The sequence below is a fragment of the Pan troglodytes genome, chromosome 4, assembly GCF_028858775.2.
Source record: "Pan troglodytes isolate AG18354 chromosome 4, NHGRI_mPanTro3-v2.0_pri, whole genome shotgun sequence".
NCBI classification, from domain to species: Eukaryota; Metazoa; Chordata; class Mammalia; order Primates; family Hominidae; genus Pan; species Pan troglodytes.
In genome coordinates, this window is record NC_072402.2 from 111150240 (window position 1) to 111170875 (window position 20636).

The 20636-nt window shown below is 42.5% G+C and overlaps 2 protein-coding genes and 1 long non-coding RNA gene across 3 annotated transcripts in view; 1 reads left to right on the top strand and 2 right to left on the bottom strand.

The window, feature by feature from the left end:
- Window positions 1–20636, bottom strand: part of MCC (MCC regulator of WNT signaling pathway) — a 463570-nt gene that overhangs the window by 407647 nt on the left and 35287 nt on the right. The window lies entirely within an intron of this gene.
- On the bottom strand, window positions 570–2580 carry TSSK1B (testis specific serine kinase 1B). Its single transcript, NM_001328324.1, is given in 1 exon segment — window positions 570–2580. A coding segment is annotated over 1 exon segment (1104 nt). The 5' UTR covers window positions 2436–2580; the 3' UTR covers window positions 570–1331.
- Window positions 2657–4764, top strand: LOC134809968 (uncharacterized). The gene is made up of 2 exons (XR_010156971.1): window positions 2657–2763; window positions 3141–4764. It is a non-coding gene; the product is annotated as an uncharacterized LOC134809968 (long non-coding RNA).

The window sequence follows — 20636 nt, forward strand, 5'->3', positions numbered from 1 at the left end:
TGGCTCTGCCACGTATTTATCATGTGCTCAGAGACAAGTGACCTAAATTGACTTTACTCAATTTCGTGTCTATAAAATGGGAATAACAATAGGACCCCTCCCATAGGGTTATGAGAACTAAACACATTAATGAATAGCATGCCTAATGAAGTTGTATTATTCTCATTTTATAGATAAAGAAACTGAGACATATAGATTAACAACTTGCCAAGATCATTTAGTAGCAGAGTCAAAATCAGTCTATAGAAATCAAAAGTTCATGCTTTTCACTATTGTTACATTGTTTCCAGTATTAGCTGATTCGTTTGTCCATTAATTGGATATTAGCATTTAAATAAAAAGTTGATAAGGAAAAAATAAAAATAAAACATTTTCCTTTGTCTGTAAAATTTTCTTCTGGGGGTGCTGGGGAGTAAATTAGCTACAAAATCAATTACAAGGAGAATGATTAAATATAAAGAGTTAAAAACAGGAATATAATTTCCAAGTGCTCTTTTCCAAATATTATCGCTACAAGGTTTGAACAGGAGAAAGCCAGTAGAGATAAGAAAAATCAAAACTGAATAAACTTGATGTTAAATCAGCTTCTATTTCTTCTTGTCTTTCCTCCCATTTTCTCCAGTTGCCATGCTACTTCTGAGGATCTAGGATAATACTGAAAGAAGCACATATGGGGCACAAGATTTCTAGCACTTTAAAGCTTAATGCTTTAAAAGTATGTTTTGAGGCTTCTTTAAAAGTTTATGGATCTTGCCCAGAGCTGGAGTCGGAGCCCCCGAGGCTGCCGCCGAAAGTGCCCGCGAGCCCGCGGCCCAGCCGAAGCTCTTTCCCGCCGCCTCTCCGCGCCTCGTCCCTGTCCAGACCCACCCGACCCCCAACCCAGCCTGGTCCCCTGACTCTCAGTCCGGCCCGGTCTGGCCTCCCAGCGGGGTCACGCAACCGCCCCGGGGACGATGAAAGGGGGATAAATGGTGCCCAAGGTGGACAGCGGTGCCTTCCTGCTGCTCTTCCTGCTCGTGCTGTCACTGAGCCGTTGCGGCCAGTGGGGACCCTCTGCTGAGACAGGCTCTGTGTCCAGCACCTGCTCCGGGTCACGCTCTGGGGGAGTAGGAGTCGCACGACTGTCTCAGCCTTGGATTTGACTTTGGCCTCATCCACCTAGGGGCCACGGGAGAACCATGTGGGTTACCAAGTTCAAGGGGAGAGAGAAGAAACTGATGAAAATAGAAGCTCATCTGGGACTGCCTTCCTTCTCTGGCTCCACCCTTGACTTCTTCAGAGCTTGGGCTTTAAGCCGTGAGCTCCATCTCATTCCCTGGGCCGCAAGAAGCTCACTGGGCCCGCGTCTCTGGAGGCTGTTGAGGGGGCCCTTCCTCTGTCTCCATAGTCGACGGCTCGCTGGAGAAACCCAGGATCTCCGGCTGCCTGGACATTTGCATTGCTGTCCCCTCGGGTTTTGTCTCAGGCTGTGCCTGGGGCTGTGCCTCTCCCTCAGGCTCCAGCTTGGTGGCAGACTTCTTGTCAGAGCTAAGTTCGGGGGTCCACAAGGGTTCAGTTCCCCGGGAACTCTCCCCCTCCTTGTTGGTGGCCACAGAGGGAGATCCCCGTGCCTTGGGCTGCATCCAGCAGTGGCTGAGGATCTCGTCGATGTGGAGCCGCCGGTTGACGTCGGGCTGCAGCATGCGGTAGATGAGGTCTTTGCACTCGCCTGTCAGGTGCTTGGAGCGTGGGAAGTTGACGCGGTGCTCCTTCTGGATACGCAGCATCTTCCTGATGTTGGAGTCATCGTAGGGCATGGAGCCGCAGACCATGATGTAGAGGATCACGCCTAGGCTCCAGATGTCGTACACCTTGGGCTGGTAGGGAATGCCCTGCAGCACCTCTGGGGCCGCATACGCTGGTGACCCACAGAAGGTCTTGCTTAATGCCATTCGACCACTGTCATCCCGCAGGCAGCGCTTGGAGAAGCTGAAGTCGGACAGCTTGATGTTGAAGTCCTTGTCAAGGAGAAGGTTGTCACACTTGAGGTCCCGGTGGACGACGTCCAGGTCGTGGCAGTACTTGATGGCCAAGGAAAGCTGGTGGAACTTCTTGCGAGCTTCGTCCTCATGCAGGGCTCCCCGGGTTTTGATTAACTCGAGGAGGTCGCCCTGGACCGCGAGCTCCATGACGATGTAGACCTTGCCATGTGATGTCTCAAAGATCTCGTAGGTCTTAATGATGGAGCAGTGGTTTAACATGGCCAGAATCTCAATTTCCCGGGGAAGGAATTTCTCCAAGAAGTCTGCGGGGGCCTTCTTGCGGTCAATGATCTTGATTGCCACATTGAACTTCAGGCGCTCAGAGTAAGCAGATTTTACTTTTGCATAGGAGCCCTCTCCTAAATTTATCCCCAGGAGGTAGCCTCGTCGCTTGAGGACAGCAGCGTCATCCATGGTGCCAGGAGTGCCCAGTGCCTCTGAGGCTGCCCTCTACAGCCCCGAGGCGCATGGGCCAGCAGTGTGCTCATTTACATCCTGGATAGAGAGTCCTTTGGGCTGGCCAGGCCTGCTGTTCCTGCCTCCTAGAGGCCAAGACTCTGGAGTGGAACATTTGGCACTGTCTCCCAGATGACTTCAGCGAGTGAAGTCACAAAGGAGGAGTGCCCTAGGGGAATGAGACCCTGGCCTGAGGCACTTGGACTTGGAATCCTGGAAGGCTGACCAGTAGGCTGGAGCAGACAAGATGAGCAGAAAGTGGCCTCGTGTCTTGCTGGGACCTGAGGTAGAAGGGGGCTGTGTGGGACACATGGGTCTGCCTATGCTTCCAAACCCAGAGCCAGGCATACTTGTGCAGAACTGAGGTCAATTCTTGCAAACCAGGGCATCTGAGGAGGATTTAATAAGGGGACAATTAATAAAGGTGGGAGCAGAGTGTAGGGAACCCTGAGGGTCACACAATTACCCCAAGATAGTAGCAGACCCCTGGCCTGCATAGAAAAGGGTGGGAATGGTCCCTGGAACCCAGAAAGAGTAGTGTAGACAGGACCACCTTGGGAGAGGCAGTGGCCTTCAGTGGAGAAAAAGCCAGCCTCAGTGACCCTACAGGCTGGCAGAGGATGGGAGGAAGTCCCATCCCTGACTTCTTTTTCTCCCCTTCAGCCCTTGATGCTGTCCACACAGGTGACCCTCAGGGGTGCAGAGCAGGGCCAAGAAGGGTGGTGTGTCAAGAAGGTAGACAGCCTCCTGGCCCTGGAGTCACGCAGTTTGAGAAGCCTGGATTCTGCCGCCTCCCTATACATCTCTTCCCTTGTCTGAGCCTTTGCTGGCTTCTTACAGCAGCTCTGTAGGAGGACAGCTGGCAGGAGTTCTGCTCTTGGCTGTGAGCTCCCTCCTGGGGACCTGCCCAGCCCACGGCCCTGGCTGGGCTCCCAGGGCATATCTGGGGCTGGGGGCTGAAGGTGGGGCCTGGATGCCACCCTGAGCACTGGCAGCTGCTCTGAGGACATTACAAGCAGCAGGGGCAGCACTGGACAGCAACCATCATTTCTGCTGGCAGTGGAGCCTCTGCTGTGACTGGTTCTGTGTCCAGCACCTGCTCTGGGCCACACCGTCAGGAAGAAGGAGTTGCATGACTGTCCTAGCCTTGGATTTGACTTTGGCCTCATCCACCTAGAGGGAGTGAGAACTCCTTCCTCACATGAGCCAGGTGGAACCCTGGGCCCCTCAGGAGTGAGTTAGTAGGGCTGGATGTCGCTCAGGCTGGGTTGGATCACCACCAGGTGTGGCCCTTCTCCCTTTTCTCTGCTCCTTCACCTTCTTCCCCAACCCTGACTGCCCACTGCCAGTCCTTTGTGCGTGGTTGGTGCTCCTTCCTCCAGACGGCCTCCTTCTCCTTCCTGCTGGGGTACCCCAAGTGCTGTCTCTTGGAAACCAAAAATAAAATTCTAATCTCCCCAGCCATCTGAATGGACCCCTCTTCTCAGCCAAGGCCATTCCAAAATTAACCTGAAAAACTAGTTCAGGCCATGATAGGAAGTAGGGGTCAGGCAGGCCTCATCATCCCTCCTCCCTTCAGGTTTCAGGCACAGCTGAGCAGCAGTAACATCGACACAGAGACCTGAAGACTGACAATAGACTCTGGCAGTAAGATACAGCAGGCTCTGAAAGAAACTGAAGTATTTTACTATCAAACAGATTTGACATATTTTGAAATAGCTCTGCAAAGCTGTCTCTTGTGAGGAAAATCTACATTCTGTGAAGAATCCCCTTCCCTTTCTAGCTCTTTTCTCCTGAGATAATTAACTAGAGTCTGATAAGAAACATTTAACAGTGTGTTCTTTCTGAAGCCTAATACCTGGAGGCTTCATCTGCCTAAGAACCTTGGTCTCCACAACCTCTTATCCCAGAGACAGTCCCCTCTATTGATTCCAGGTCTTTAGATAAACTCTTTGAGCCAACTGCCAATCAGAAAATCTTTGAATCCACATGACCCAGAAGCCCGCCTCCCACTTTCAAGTTGTCCCTCCTTTTCTGACTGAACCAATGTATACCTTACATGTACTGATTGATGTCTCGTGCCTCCCTAAAATGTATAAAACCAAGTTGCAGCCCTACCCCTTTGGGCACTTGTTGTCAGGATCTTCTGGGGCTGTCCTGGGCCATTAGTCACATATTGGCTCAGAAGAAATCTCTTCAAAAAAAAAAAGTTTATCTATATTGCTGTCTACAATGAAAAATATCCAATGTTATGTTTACTCTTTGTAATTAAATGCTAAAAAATTTATTTTGGTCCCAATGCTGTTTTCTTTATTGAGTTATCCTACAAAGGCAATAGGGAAAGCTAAGCAGAGGCAAATGCAAGAGAGAGCAGGGAAGACAGCTTCTTGCAAATTGGGCTTTCTCATTTGTGTGTCCCCTGGCTGCCCTCAGCACAGAGCTTTACACACAGTCATAAACACTGGCTGAGTGACTGATCATCGCAAAGAAAGGGAGAGAAAAAAAATTCATTTTCCTCCATCGCTCCTTTACCCCTGTTATGTTCTATGCCTTCCAAGGATAAAGACAATGAGGTATGAGGTATTCACTCAAAATGATAATTACCTTGGGATTATGTAGAAATATTGTATCTAAAATCCTAAACTGACAGGATCATTTATTTGCATTTTACAAAAATCTGGGCAACAGATGATACACATACACTCACACATAGACATACAAAACACCTGGAGATGAAGGAGAAATAGTGCTGCACTTGAATGATTTCTATTTTGGCTCAAAATTCCCTGAGATATATTTCTAAAATCTACTCGGCAGTTTCTCCCACCCCCTTTTTGTCTTTTGATTCTTTAGATGCTTTAAATTCAAAAGGCTCCTTATCTATATCCCAGATAGTTGAGTTATTCTAAAGCCCTGACCAAGGCATTTTATTATGGATTTGGTTGCTCTTGGGTAGAGTGAATAGGTAAATATATGCTGTACAGGGAATTTTGGCAGGAGTGGTAAGGGGCTCCGGCTCCCTGCTTCACATCTCAGGTCTGCTCCTTCAGTGCCATGTGGGATTCTCTTTGGATACCATCCCATAGGTTGGGAAGGCATCCTAAAATCGATGCTGAAGTTGTCAGTATCACCAGTCTATGGGACCTAGTGAAAGAGCAAGCAGAACTCTGAGAATCTGGGAAGAAAAGCAGTTTTCTAATGCGGAATGCATGAGAGGAGAGCCAATCCTTGGTCCTAGGGCTCTGACAACTCATTTTGTGACCTTAGGCAAGTGACCTGTGTTTCTTTCCCCTAACTTTCCTTATTTTGGGGTTGTGGGGGGAGTCTTTAACTAGAAATTGTTAAGGTCCTATAGAATGACACCTAACTTTTTTTGTTCTATATCTAAAGACATGTTATCAAGGGTTCCATCTGCCGTACGGTGAGGTGTAGGAGCTGAGGCAGTTAAGAGCATCAGACACGGAGCAGATAAATCTGGTTTTAAATCCCAGGGGCCACATCTTATTAGTACAATGTGACTCTCGGAAAGTAACTTGATCTGTAAAATAGATGAAGTTATCTAATTTACCTAGTTATCTTACAGAGGCAATAGGAAAAGTATATAAGGAAAAAAGGTATGCAAAATAGGTATGCACTTTACAGTGATTGTGAGGATTAGACATGGTGATTCCTGGTATATCACCTCTTATGACATCATAATGGTCTAAAGCAGAGGCGTTCTACTCCATTGGGCCCAAGTTATGTACAAAATAATATTCAGTATAATATAGATCTATTATACCTTAGAATATCCCAGAAGGGATCCTGTAAACTATTTTCTAGTATCTGTTAAATACTTTTCTTAACACTATTAAGCACTACAGGGAAGCTAAAAACACTATGACATGGCATCATCTTCTAAAAATTTGTTATTTAGTTGAAGAAACCACTAGAATATAGATATGAATGTCATAATATATAAAATATGAAACTTAAGTAGATTTTTTAAAGTACTGATTTTGCAGTAAATTGCCTAAGCTTATGGGAGAGAAAAAAAATCAGAGGGCTGGGGTTGCCCAGGAAGGTGTTAGAGCTTCCTTGGGCAGGATGCCCTGGCTGGGAGGTCACCCAGGATAGGGTGTGGAGGCAGTGTCTTCTAAGAGCACAGTTCCTGAAACCAAAGGACACCAGGGACATAACAATGCAGGGTCAAAGTCTGAGCTAAGGAAACGAATTTTGAAAACCATGTTGAAAATTCCAAGAGATCAGACAGAAATGTTTCCATGGTTTAATTTGGAAAAGGTATAAGGAGCCTGGGTTGCTGATCAGTTAGGCAGGCCAAAGCTGGAGTGTCGGGGAGCAAGTCTGGTGGTAAACAGCAGGCTCAGAGTGAAGTGTCAGTCAAGTCCTAGACCTGGTTGTGGAGGCATGCTGAGTACATTTCAAGTGGCTCACAAAGGACAATTGGAGGGTTTCACAGAGGTGATGAGACACACGAGGCCTTGAAGCAAAGGTAGATGTACATAGGTGATACAGGAAAGGGAAATGGCATTTGAACAAAACACAGAGAAATGAATGAATATGGCCAAGAACAAACCTTTATTAGATGACAAATGCCTTGGAAAAGATAGAGATGAATATAACATGGTCAGTACCCTCAGAAGGTCTCTCAGTGTCCTAGCCTACCTCACAACTTGAAGCACTAGGAAGCAAAATCCAATGGCCAGTCGTAAGTTTTCTGCTAGAGACTCATGTCACTGAAGATAGCTGAGGAGGCAAAATCCTAGCCTGTGGTGGTTAATCTTATGTTGTGATAGTTAATAACTGATTCAATCTCTTTGAGCCTCAGTATGTACATTTCTAAAATAGGGACTATAATAGTTTCTAGCTCATGGGATTGTTGCAAGGATCCAAAAAGATAATGATATATAATACTTAGCAAAAGGCTAGCACACAGTGGCTACTTAGCGAGTGTTGGCTTTTATGACCATTATTAATGGTCATTTTATTTTATTTTTACAGACAGAGTTTTGCTCTGTTGCCCACACTGGAGTGCAGTGGCATGACATTACCTCACTGTAGCCTCAACCTCCTGGCCTCAAGACCTCAGTGTAGCCTCAACCTCCTGGCCTTAAGAGATCCTCCCACCTCAGCCTCCCAAAGTATTGGGATTACAGGCTTGAGCCACTGTGCCTGATCTATTAGTGGTCATTTTATTACATCTGAGCTATCATTGCTGCTTTAGTGCATACCCTCATCTCTTCTCACCCAGTTGCTATGAAAGTGCCCTTACTGGTCTCTCTACTTCCAGTCTGGCATTTCTCCTCATTGCAGCCCAGTGCTCCTTATTAAAGATCAATCAGGATATTTTATTCCCCTGCTTGAAATTCTTGAGTAGGCTCTCATGGCCCTTAGAAAAAAGTAGAAGTTCCTTCAGAATCTGAGGCTCTTTATCATCTGGATTCTGCTACTGCCTCCTGGCTCCCTCAGACACTCTACTTCAGTTACACCCTCCACCCACCCCCAGGCAGACCCACAACACCTTGATCTCATTTTGTCATGGACACACCACTCTATAGTGTATTTCATTTAATTCCAACCAAGTGTTTCCATGGCAAACGTTGCATCTTATTGGTCTTTGGATTCTCAATGCACAATGCTTTATAGGTACTCAATAGATATTTATTTAAAGAAAAGAAAAAAATAAGAAAGTAAAGAAGAAACGGAAGGAGAAAGAGAGGGAGGGAAAGGAAGAGAGAGAAGAAAGGGAAGGAATAAGGAGGGAAGGAAAAAACAAAGGGTGAGAAAGAAAAACAAAGCTAGAAAGAATGATGTCTATATCCTTTAAGGGAACAGGTAAGAAGCTCATTTTCAGTAGATCTGTTGGCAAAGAAAGAAAGAAGAGGAGGAAGAAGGAACAGGAAAAAGAAAAGAAAAAGAAAGAAATCAGGGATTATATCAGAAGTTTAACAATGCATATAATTACTATGGCTGATAATGAAAGATCCACCTGACTTTTTATATTACCGCTGGAATCATAGTGTGACAGGGACAACCATTAATGTGTATGTGTTCATAGCATTTTCTCCTCCTTTTTACCCCCTATACTCACTGTGTATTTGCAGATGAGGTTAATAGGGCAGATAAATAAACAGAAAAGACAGACACAGAATTAGAAAAAAACAAGTTCTGGCAAGGTGTGGTGGCTCATGCCTGTAATCCCAACACTTTCGGAGGCTGAGGTGGGCGGATCACTTAAGGTCATGAGTTTGAGACCAGCCTGGCCAACATGGTGAAACCCTGTCTCTACTAAAAATACAAAAATTAGCCAGGTGTGGTGGCGGGTGCCTGTAATCCCAGCTACTCAGGAGGCTTAGGCAGGAGAATCTCTTGAACCCAGGAGGCGGAGGTTACAGTGAGCCGAGATGGTGCCACTGCACCATCTGTTGCCTGAACGACAGAATGAGACACTGTCTCAAAACAAAACAAAACAAAACAAAACAAAAAACAAGTTCTCTTTATAGTAGAGAAAAGAGAATGGTGTAAAACTGGGGTTGGAAAACATTTTCTATAAAGAGCTAGGTAATAAATATTTTAGGTTCTGAGGGCCTCATGTGGTCTCTATCACTTATTATTTTTTGTTTTGTACAGCACTTTTTTTATTATACTCAAGTTCTGGGGTACATGTGCAGAACGTGCAGTTTTGTTACATAAGTATACCTGTGCCATGGTGGTTTGCTACACCCATCAACCCGTCACCTATATTAGGTATTTCTCCTAATACTATCCCCTCCCCTAACCCCCTACCCCAGACAGGCCCCAGTGTGTGATGTTCCCCTCCCTGTGTCCACATGTTCTCATTGTTCAACTCCCACTTATGAGTGAGAACATGCAGAGCTTGGTTTTCTGTTCCTGTGTTCATTTGCTGAGAATGATGGTTTCCAGCTTCATCCATGTCCCTGCAAAGGACATGAACTCATTCTTTTTTAAGGCTGTGTAGCATTCCATGGTGCCACATTTTCTTTATCCAGTCTATCATTGGTGGACATTTGGATTGGTTCCAAGTCTCTGCTATGGTGAATAGTGCTGCAATAAACATACATGTGCATGTGTCTTTATAGAATGATTTATAATCCTTTGGGTATATACCCAACTGCTGGGTCAAATGGTATTTCTAGTTCTAGATCCTTGAGGAATCCAGAACTAGAAATACACTGTCTTCCCCAATGGTTGAACTAATTTACACTCCCATCAGCAGTGTAAAAGCTTTTCTATTTCTCCACATCCTCTCTAGCATCTGTTGTTTCCTGACTTTTTAATGATCCCCATTCTAACTGGCATGAGATAGTAACTCATTGTGGTTTTGATTTGCATTTCTCTAGTGACCAGTGGTGATGAGCATTTTTTCATATGTTTGTTGGCTGCATAAATGTCTTCTTTTGAGAAGTGTCTGTTCATATACTTTGCCTACCTTTTGATGGGGTTGTTTTTTTCTTGTAAATTTGTTTGAGTTCTTTGCAGATTCTGCATATTAGCCCTTTGTCAGATAGATAGATTGCAAAAACTTTCTCCTATTCTGTAGGTTGCCCGTTCACTCTGATGGCAGTTTCTTTTGCCCTGCAGAAGCTCTTTAGTTTAATTAGATCCCATTTGTCAATTTTGGCTTTTGTTGCCACTGCTTTTCGTGTTTTAGACATGAAGTCTTTACCCATGCCTATGTCCTGAGTGGTATTGCCTAGGTTTTCTTCTAGGATTTTTATGTTTTTAGGTCTTACGTTTAGGTCTTTAATCCATCTTGAGTTAATTTTTGCATAAGGTGTAAGGAAAGGATCCAGTTTCAGTTTTCTGCATATGGCTAGCCAGTTTTCCCAGCACCATTTATCAAATAGGGAATCCTTTCTCCATTGCTTGCTTGTGTCAGGTTTGTCAAAGATCAGATACTTGTAGATGTGTGATGTTATTTCTGAGGCCTCTGTTCTGTTCCATTGGTCTATATAGCTGTTTTGGTACCAGTACCATGCTGTTTTGGTTACTGTAGCCTTGCAGTATAGTTTGAAGTCAGGTAGCGTGATGCCTCCAGCTTTGTTCTTTTGGCTTAGGATTGTTTTGGCTATGCAAGGTCTTTTTTGGTTCCAAATGAAGTTTAAAGTAGTTTTTTCCAATTCTGTGAAGAAAGTCAATGGTAGCTTGATGGAGATGGCATTGAATCTATAAATTACTTTGGGCAGTATGGCCATTTTCACGATATTGATTCTTCCTATCCATGAGCATGGAATGTTTTTCCATTTGTTTGTGTCCTCTCTTATTTCCTTGAGTGGTGGTTTGTAGTTCTCCTTGAAGAGGTCCTTCATATTGCTTGTAAGTTGGATTCCTAGGTATTTTATTCTCTTAGTAGCAATTGTGAATGGGAGTTCACTCATGATTTGGCTCTCTGTCTGTTACTGATGTATAGAAATGCTCGCGATATTTGTACATTGATTTTGTATCCCGAGACATTGCTGAAGTTCTTATCAGCTTAAGGAGATTTTGGGCTGAGATGATGGGGTTTTCTAAACATACAATCATGTCATCTGCAAACAAAGACAACTTGACTTCTTCTTTTCCTATTTGAATACCTTTTTTTCTTTCTCTTGCTTGATTGCCCTGGCCAGAATTTCCAACACTATGTGGAACAGGAGTGGGGAGAGAGGGCATCCTTGTCTTACGCCGGTTTTCAAAGGGAATGCTTCCAGTTTGTGCCCATTCAGTATAATATTGGCTGTGGGTTTGTCATAAATAGCTCTTATTATTTTGAGATACATTCCATTGATACCTAGTTTATTGAGAGCTTTTAGCATGAAGGGGTGTTGAATTTTATCAAAGGCCTTTTCTGTATCTCTTGAGATAATCATGTGGTTTTTGTCATTGGTTGTGTTTATTTGATGGATAACATTTATTGATTTGCATATGTTGAACCAGCCTTGCATCCCAGGTATTGAGATGCAGTCTTGCTTTTTCGCCCAGGCTGGAGTGCAGTGGCATGATCTCAGCTCACTGCAACCTCCACCTCCTGGTTCAAGCAATTCTCAAGCTTCAGCCTCCTAAGTAGCCGGGATTACAGGTGCCCGCCACCATGCTCGGCTAGTGTGTGTGTGTGTGTGTGTGTGTGTGTTTAGTAGAGATGGGGTTTCGCCAAGTTGGCCAGGCTGGTCTCGAACTCCTGACCTCACGTGATCTATCCGCTTTGGCCTCCCAAAGTGCTGGGATTATAGGTGTGAGTCACCATGCCCGGCCTGTACAGCATTTTTAAAATATGAAAAACATTCTTACCTTGAGGATGGTACAAATACAGGTTACAGGTCAATTTTAACCGGCCGGTCATAGTTTGCCCATTCCTGGAAAGAAGGGGAAGAAGGCACCAAAGAGTCTGATGGCCTGCAGAAAGTTTTAGTTGAGAGATGAAAGTAAGGGATGAGAAGAGACAGATACCGTAGTTATCTATAGGGTGAAAGACAGAGATTGGGATTACTACATCTATAGTTGTAGGTTCTAAATGGATCCTCCTTAGATGTCCTTCAAGTTACTGGATTGAGTTTCTTTGAAGGAAAAAAAGTGTTAAATCTGCAGTCTACATGTCCTAGTCTTATTTCCTTCTAAACTATACATATCCACATGTCTAATCTTGTTTCCACATCTAAACTATATAGCCTTGCGAACAATTAAGGGAAGGGTAGATCGCCACCTGCGTGGTATTTGGCCTTCAAATCAATGCTTAGTCTCATTACTAGGTCTCAAAGGCCATCTATTTCCTTTTCTTATTGTTGCTACTGGTTCCTGACTCTGTTATTTATGCTAATAGAAAAGGCTTCTATTGTTCATCAATTATTACAGCTCTTTTAGTTTAGTGGTTCATTTAATATTACAATTCTCTATATTGAAGGCCTTGCATCAGTTTCTGGGCCAATGACCTGATGACGATAACAACAACAACAATAGTAATTTAAAAGTGGGCTTTACCACTGTTCCATATCATTTATTCCCACAATAACCCTATAAAGGAAGTATTCCTCTAGATGAGAAAAGTGAGGCTCAATGCATTTAAGGAACTTATCCAAGGGCAGAGCTAGTAAAGGGCAGAACTGTATATTTAACAGACACAATGCAGTCTCTTAAAAACAAAATCCCTTAATGCTCACAAACCAGTAACCCAGATACAGCCCAGACACTTCAATTCTCTCCATCTTGGAGTATGGTCATGGTCTCATTTTCCATCCTCAGTTTCCAAGAAGGCTGAAGTACCCTTATTTGTCTGAGTTCTGAATTGGGTTTAGGGCACCAGATCTAGGGATGTTTGGGAACATCAAATACTTAAAATTTCAGAAGTCCTAGGGAGAGCAATCAGGCAAGAGAAATAAGTAAAAGGAATCCAGATAGGAAAAGAAGAAGTCAAACTATCTCTCTTTGCTGACAATATGATTCTATACAAAAAGAATCCTAAAGACTCCACCAGAAGGCTCCCAGAACTGATAAACAATTTCAGTAAAGTTTCAGGCTACAAAATCAATGTATTAATAAAAAAAATCAGTAGCATTTTTATACAGTAATAACGTTCAAGCTAAGAGTCAAATCAAGAACACAATCCCATTTATAATAGCCACACGAAAAATAAAATAGGAATACATTTAACCAAGAAGATGAAAGATCTCTACAAGGAGCACCACAAAACACTGCTGAAAGAAATCATAGGTGACACAAAGGGAAAAATATTCCATGCTCATGGATTGGAAAGATCGGTATTGTTAAAATGGCCATAAAGCCCAAAGCGATCTACAGATTCAATGCTATTCCTATCAAACATCAAACTATCAATGTCGTTTTTCACAGAATTAGAAAAAAACTATTCTAATACTCATATAGAATGAAAAAATATCCCACATAGCCAAAGCATTCCTAAGCAAAAAGAAGAAAGCTAGAGGCATCACATTACCTGACTTCAAACTATGTTATAAGGCTACAGTAACCAAAACAGCATGGTACTGGTACAAAAACAGACACAAAGACCAATAGAACAAAATACAGTACCCCAAAATAAAGCTGCACATCAACAGTTGTCTAATTTTTGACAAAGTTGACAAAAATAATCAAGAAGAAAGGACTCTATTCAATAAATGGTGCTGGGATAGCTAGCTAGCCATATGCAGAAGAATTCAACTGAACCCCTACCTTTCACCATATATAAAAATTAACTCGAGATGGATTACAGTTTTAAATGTAAAACCTCAAACTATAAGAATAGAATCTTAGAAGAAAACTTAGGCAACACCATTCTGAACAATGACCTTGGGAAATAATTTACAACTAAGTTCTCAATAGCAATTACAACAAAAAAATTGACTAGCATGACATAATTAAACTAAAGAGCTTTTGCTCAGCAAAAGAAACTCTCAACAGAGTAAAGAGACAACCTACAGAATGGAAAATAAATATCTGTAAACTATGCCTCTGATGACAGTCTAATATCCAGGATCTATAAGGAACTGAAATCAACAAGCAAAAAATATATAACCCTGTTAAAAAGTGGGCAAAAGACAGAAACAGACTTTTCTCAAAAGAAGACATATAAGTGGCTGATAAACATAAAAAAACTGCTCAACATCGCTAATCATCAGAGAAATGCAAATCAAAACCACAATGCGATACCATCTCACACCAGTCAGAATGGTTATTATTAAAAAGTCAAAAAATGACAGATGCTGGTGAGGCTGTAGAGAAAAGGGGATGCTAATGCACTGTTAGTTCAGTCACTGTGGAAAGCAGTTTGGAGACTTCTCAAAGAACTAAAAATAGACCCAGCAATCCCATTACATGCCACATGTTCTCACCTATAAGTGGAGCTAAACATAGGGTACTTACGGACATAAAGATGGCAACAATAGACACTGGGGACTACTGGCAGGGAGGGAGAGGGCAAGGGTTGAAAAGCTAACTGTTGAGTACTATGTTCACTACCTGGGTAACAATATCAATCATACCCCAAACCTCAGTATCACACAATATACCCAGGTAACAAACCTGCACATGTACCCCCTGAATCTAAAATAAAAGTTAAAATTATTGAAAAAAATAAGATCATTTCTAGTAACTGGTCCAACCCTCCCCTCATCTTCCTTTCCTCATCTCTAATTGACCCTTTCTCCCTGAGGTTTTGCAGGTTATCTGTGCACGTGTGGGTTTGGGAGGTAGAGTTGGAAGAAAAATAGGCATAAATTTATCTCTCTGGGCACCTTTATCTAAACTGATCTTAGGAATATCTTCAAATCATGACAAATAAATAAAATGATGATTTTTAAAGTATGTGTATTGCCAGATTAGAAACTCTTTTTCAAATGTATAGTCCTGCATGAGACAAAGAAAACACCTTTCTTTGGGTAGGAAGGGGTGGGTGGTCTCACATTTAGTTGAAGCATATGGCTGCATTTGGAGTATAAATTTTTTCAATTTTAAAATGTTCACTTTTTCCTTTATAAAAAGAACACATGCTTGTTATGTACAATTTGAAAAATATGCTGCAAATAATTTATTGAATTTTTTAAAGATATAAATTTATGGATATTGGAAGAATCTCTCCCTATACAGTGATCCCACTATGCTTTTTCTACAGCTGAAATTAGAACTGGAATAGGTCTTAGAAATCATCTAGTCCGACCACCTCCTTTGACAGATGAGGAAGAACACATGTTCCGTATGATTATATTTTGATGTTCTCTTATAGTTGGCTCATTCCCTAAGGATTTTTTAAAAAGATATATCTTTTTTTAAAAACTTGAGATACTATTAAATTGGCTAAAATTCAAATAAACACATCCTCCCTACATTCTCTCTCTCCATCTCTGCTCTGACTCTCAAAGATGCAGATGCTGCCTCTTAGACTGTTCAACATATGGGGCCTCTGCATTGATGCCAAAAGTCCAGCAGTGTCTGGAACTGCCACAGGGCGGCCCACCAAGAGAGAGCATTTTGAGACAAAGGTCCAGCTGCCTCATACTTTGGCAGTCACTGGAAGCAAGACAGCAAAATAGCTGTGGCTTTGCTGATCTTCTCAGGAGACCTATGGGCTTGAATCTGGCCACTATCTGGGGAGAGGTGTAGAGGGACTGGAAAAAGGGAATAGGAGAAAGGGAAAGGAAAATGAGAACTACCTTGGAAACAACAGTATTGAAAGTGGATTAACCATCGCTATAAATAAAAAACACATAATGCACATTAAATCTCACAATAGGATTTTTCTGTCATGTGCCTACTTTTAGATTCCAAAAGTTTTTAAGTATGACAAGATTCAGAGCTCTTTTTCAAAAGATGGAGGATCCACAGGATGGGCAGGCACCATGAGTGGGGTCAATCAGTCTTTGCCTCTCCATTCTTCTCCTTTCTGGTGCATAACCTTTGAAGGAAGAACATATGTGGAAGAGCTATGAGTCTGGTTTAGCATACATAAATTCTGAAAATATCGTGCTTCCAGACACAACTGGCTTCACATCAGAAAAATCTTTCCAGGGTAAAGACTTTGTTTAAATATTAAACTTAAGTAAAGCCAGACGCAAGAATACAGTCTAAATAGCAAAGAAAGGCCATAATGACCTTAAGTGGAAAAGAATTAATAAAAGATTCCCCAAGCTGACAAGCCTTTCTGTCACAGAATGACAGCTGCAGATACCAATGATCCCTGAAGTTTTTCATTTTTCAGATTTGATGCACTGCCTTCGGTTGTGACAAATACACACTCCAGTTTTTTTAAACCTTAGCCTTTGCCTTGATCGTAGGAATAAGTACTCTGTTTTTGTACCTTAAGATTTTCTTCTCTAATATTTTTTCCCGGAATTACAAAATCACCATCTTAAAACACCATTACTATGAAGTTCTTAGATTTCAATGCTAATGGGGAAGAAGAAGGTGCCTAAAAACAAGGAGGGAAAATCATTCAAGACATCTCCAAGACAGCTCCACAAATAGAGGTATAACATTTGATTCTGACCTTTTCAATCTTGTATTTTATTTATTCCTCTCAGTAAAGAAGGTTTGAAATGTGGATTAAATTTTAATCCATTTTGTGTACTATATATTGCATGAATCAGGTAAAAGTTAACATTGTTTGTTGGATGCTCCAATTTACTATTAACCTTCAGTCAGTCATCAGTGTCTGCCCAGTCTCTACTGGTCATCAGGAAAATCCTACAGAGGGCCAGCTGGCCTCATTACTGGGAATAAAATAGCACAAATGGCTCACGCACTAATCAATTATGCAAATATCCTTGGGTCAGAGAAGATCCTTACTAGAAGCCAATTTGATATTCTTCAGCACCAGGGATTTAAGTGAAAGAAAAACAACTAATTCAGAAAGCTGGAGAACAGAACCTATGAGGAAAGCTAAAATAAACAAATTAGCCTCGGAAAGATAAGGTTGAAGAATGTTCTGAAAAAGGTCTTCTTGTATATATGAAAAGCAGAAAAGGTAGTTGGGGAAAGGAAGAAAGAAAAAGAATAAAATGAGACCAATATGGTGATGCAAGGAATTTAACACTATAACTGGGAGCTGAGAAAGGGTGCATTCATTCACTCATCTGACATTACCCCAAGCGTGTACTCTCAGCCAGACACTAGCTGTGTGCTGCCTCAGCGGAGGCCAGGTACCCACCTTCCTGTGATGATTTCTGTGAGGACTTATCTAAACACAAAGGGATTGAGAGTCAGCTTATTTAAAATTATTTACTTCTTTTTTGAGGGAAGTAGGGCAAGGTAGAGTGGAACAGGAAAAGAGCAGTCGTGGAGGAGGCTCAGAGGTAAAACTGCCCATGTGTTATAGCTGTTACATCCCAGGACAGTCTACATGTGGGTTTGGGAAGTGGAGGAGGACAAAAAATAGGCATGAATTTATCTCTTCGGGCACATTTGTCTAAACTGATCTTTGAAGTTTCTTCAAATCACAACAAATAAATGACGATTTTTAAAGATGTGTATTGCCAGATCAGAAACTCTTTTTCAAATTTATAGTCCTATGTAGGTGAAGTACACGGCTGCATTTGGAGTATGATTTTTTCCATTTTAAAATGTTTACTTTTTCCTTTATAAAGAGAACACATGCAATTATATACAATTTGCACAACTGCACAATGTATAATTTGCAGTGTATTTTACACTGCAAATAATTTATTGAATTTTAAAGATAAAGATAAGAGTTCATGGACATTGGAAGGGTCTCTCCTTATGTCCACACTCCCCTAAGTCTCTCAGAATGAAATTCTTTCATTTGACTCTCTCCTGGAGTTAGGGTGGAAGTTCACAGTTAAAATAAGAAACTGAGTTGGAGAGAAATAACATTAAACGTTACCTTATTAGCACCTTACCTTGAATTAGTTTATTAATTTAAGCCTAGAGAATGGACTTGAGGAACCTGAGAAGCCTCAGAAAGACTCAGGCTGCAGAAGAATCTCTGGGAGGACAAAAGTGAACTCCATCAGCTGCTGTGGAGTTAGCTATGGGCCTCGCCTTGGTGGGGACCCAGCAGCTTGAGGTAGTTCTTCGGCAAATATAGCTGCCTTTGACTGATGTGATGCCCCCCCAAGCCTGGCAGCAGCATGAACAGAAATGTGTGCGAACCCCAGGAGATAAAACATTTTGGCCAGGACCATTTGCTTATCATGACCCTTACGGGACCCAGCATGCTTCTGAAGCTATGTAACAGATGTTCTCACAGCATATGCTACATAAAGAAATGCTTGTGAGATATTTCAGAATTTCCACTTACCTCTTTAGAGCTGATTTTGGATTTCTTTTCATAAGCATTTTAAAACATGTTCCACTCAAACTGCCTCTTCCATGGTACACATGTACCTACGTGCTGAGAAAGTGTCACTCTCCAGAAGGAACAATTCTGTTAATGCACCATCAGCATCTTCAGTAAGGTCTCCAGAAGGCAACTTCTTGAAACGCTATTACAAAGCATTCTTACCTTTCTATTCTGGAAGAGGACTCTTAGCCTTCATTTTATTATAAAAATGTATTAGCAGAAGGGCCTTGTAGGTTGTAATTCATCCTTTCTGAAGACAGCCCCTACCCTCCTTTTTTTTCTCCCCATTCTCTCTCTGACCCACATCCTTTCTGCTTCTTTTATTCTAATGCATCTTTCCTTTTCCACAGTTGCATTTTTTTTTCTTTTCTACACTGCCCTAGGCTGTAACTCAGTTTGGTCTCTGTAAGCAGAATTCAGGAAGTAAAATAAGAACCCATAGCTGGTGGCATACTGCCAACCACACCTATGAGATGCTTTATCTCAGTACACCCTTTCACTACTTCTTCACACTCCTGAGATGAAGCCCACTACACTAGAAAGCTTTCCCTTGCTCTGTACTACAACAAAAGGCCCTCAGATAAAGCAATGGATCTTTTAGGAAGAGATGAAGAAAGAATAACGATTTAGCAACTAGCATTTTAAATTAATCTACAGTTTATCCAGACCATTTGTTTTTATTATTGTACTGGTCACCATGACAACCCTGAGAGGCAAGCATGTTTTGTATCATCTCCATTTCATGGATTAAGAAAACTGAGGCTGGGCGCGGTGACTCGTGCCTGTAATCCCAGCACTTTGGGAGGCCGAGGCGGGTGGATCACCTGAGGTCGGGAGTTCAAGACCAGCCTGACCAACATGGAGAGACCTCGTCTCTACTAAAAATACAAAATTAGCCAGGCATGGTGGTGCATGCCTGTAATCCCAGATACTCAGGAGGCTGAGGCAGGAGAATCACTTGAACCTGGGAGGTGGAGGTTGTACCTTTGCACTCCAGCCTGGGCAACAAGAGTGAAGCTCTGTCTCAAAAAAAGAAGGAAGGAAGGAAAAACTGAGGCTTGGAATAATCACATCACTTGCCCAAGCCACACACCAAGTCTTTCAACTATCTACTGCTGTGTAACAAACCAATCTAAAATTTGGTGGCTTAAAAAATCAGTGTGTTTAACTACTCATGATTCTGTGGGTTGGCTGGGTTAGCTGAGCAGTCCTTTTGCTCTACATCATGTCCAACTGGGAGCCTGCCTAAGGCTGGAATGATCAAGATGGCTTCACCCCCATGTTTGGCTGTAGGCGCTGGCTGGTGGCCAGGGCACTTCGGTTCCCCTCCACATGTCCCGTCAATCCTCCAAGAGCTCTTTCCTCATGATTTGTCCAGCAGGATAGCCTAGACTTAATATGACTGGGGCTTCCAAGAGGGTGCAAATGGAAACTGCCAGGACACTGAAGCCTCAGGCCTGGAAGTCACACACCATCACTTCCACTGCCTTCTATTGGTCAAGGCAGGGTCAACCAGATTCCAGGGGGAGGAAATAGATCTACTTTCTAGACAAGGAAGCCACATGCATATATAGGAATGGGAGGAATTGTGGGCAGCTATATGCTGTGGTCTGAGTGTTTGTGTCCCCCCCAAATTCATAGGTTAAAACTTAATCACCAATGCGATGGTATTAGAAGGTGAGGCCTTTGGGAGGTGATGAGGTCATGAGGGTAGAGCTCTCACAAATGGGATTAGTGCCCTTATAAAGGAGGCCCCAGAGAGCTGCCTTGCCCTTCTACCATATGAAGAGAGTGAAAGACAGCAAGCCATCTATGAACCAGGAAGCAGGCCCTTACCAGAGACTGAATCTGTCCACATCTTGATCATGGGCTTCTTGGCAACCAGAACTGTGACACATTTCTGTCTTTTATAAGCTACCTGGTTTACGGTATTTTGTTACAGCAGCCTAAACAGACTAAGACACTATACTTGCAGAGAATCTATTAATGCCACACCAGAAGAGCATAGTTGGAACTCAGAAAGATCAGTGATAAGCCACTATTCCAGTAATTCTTTAATGTTCAAGTCTAAGATTATGATTTCATTGCAGGTGCATGCACAGGTGCAGGATGTTAGTTCCCCATTTGGTCTCAGGTGATGTTGGCACCACTGCAGGTTTGCCTTTATGTGTCCTTTATTTGAAAGGAAGAGATTAACTTAGGCTTGTATATAATTATTGTTAATTTGGCTTAATAATCAGCCTTAATAATTAGCCTAAAGCAAATGTTCTCAATAAGAACTTTAAGAGCAGGGTATGAGGTGACAAAGTACAACAACTGGCTGAATAATGGGTAATTGCTGATTAATGTTAATGGCA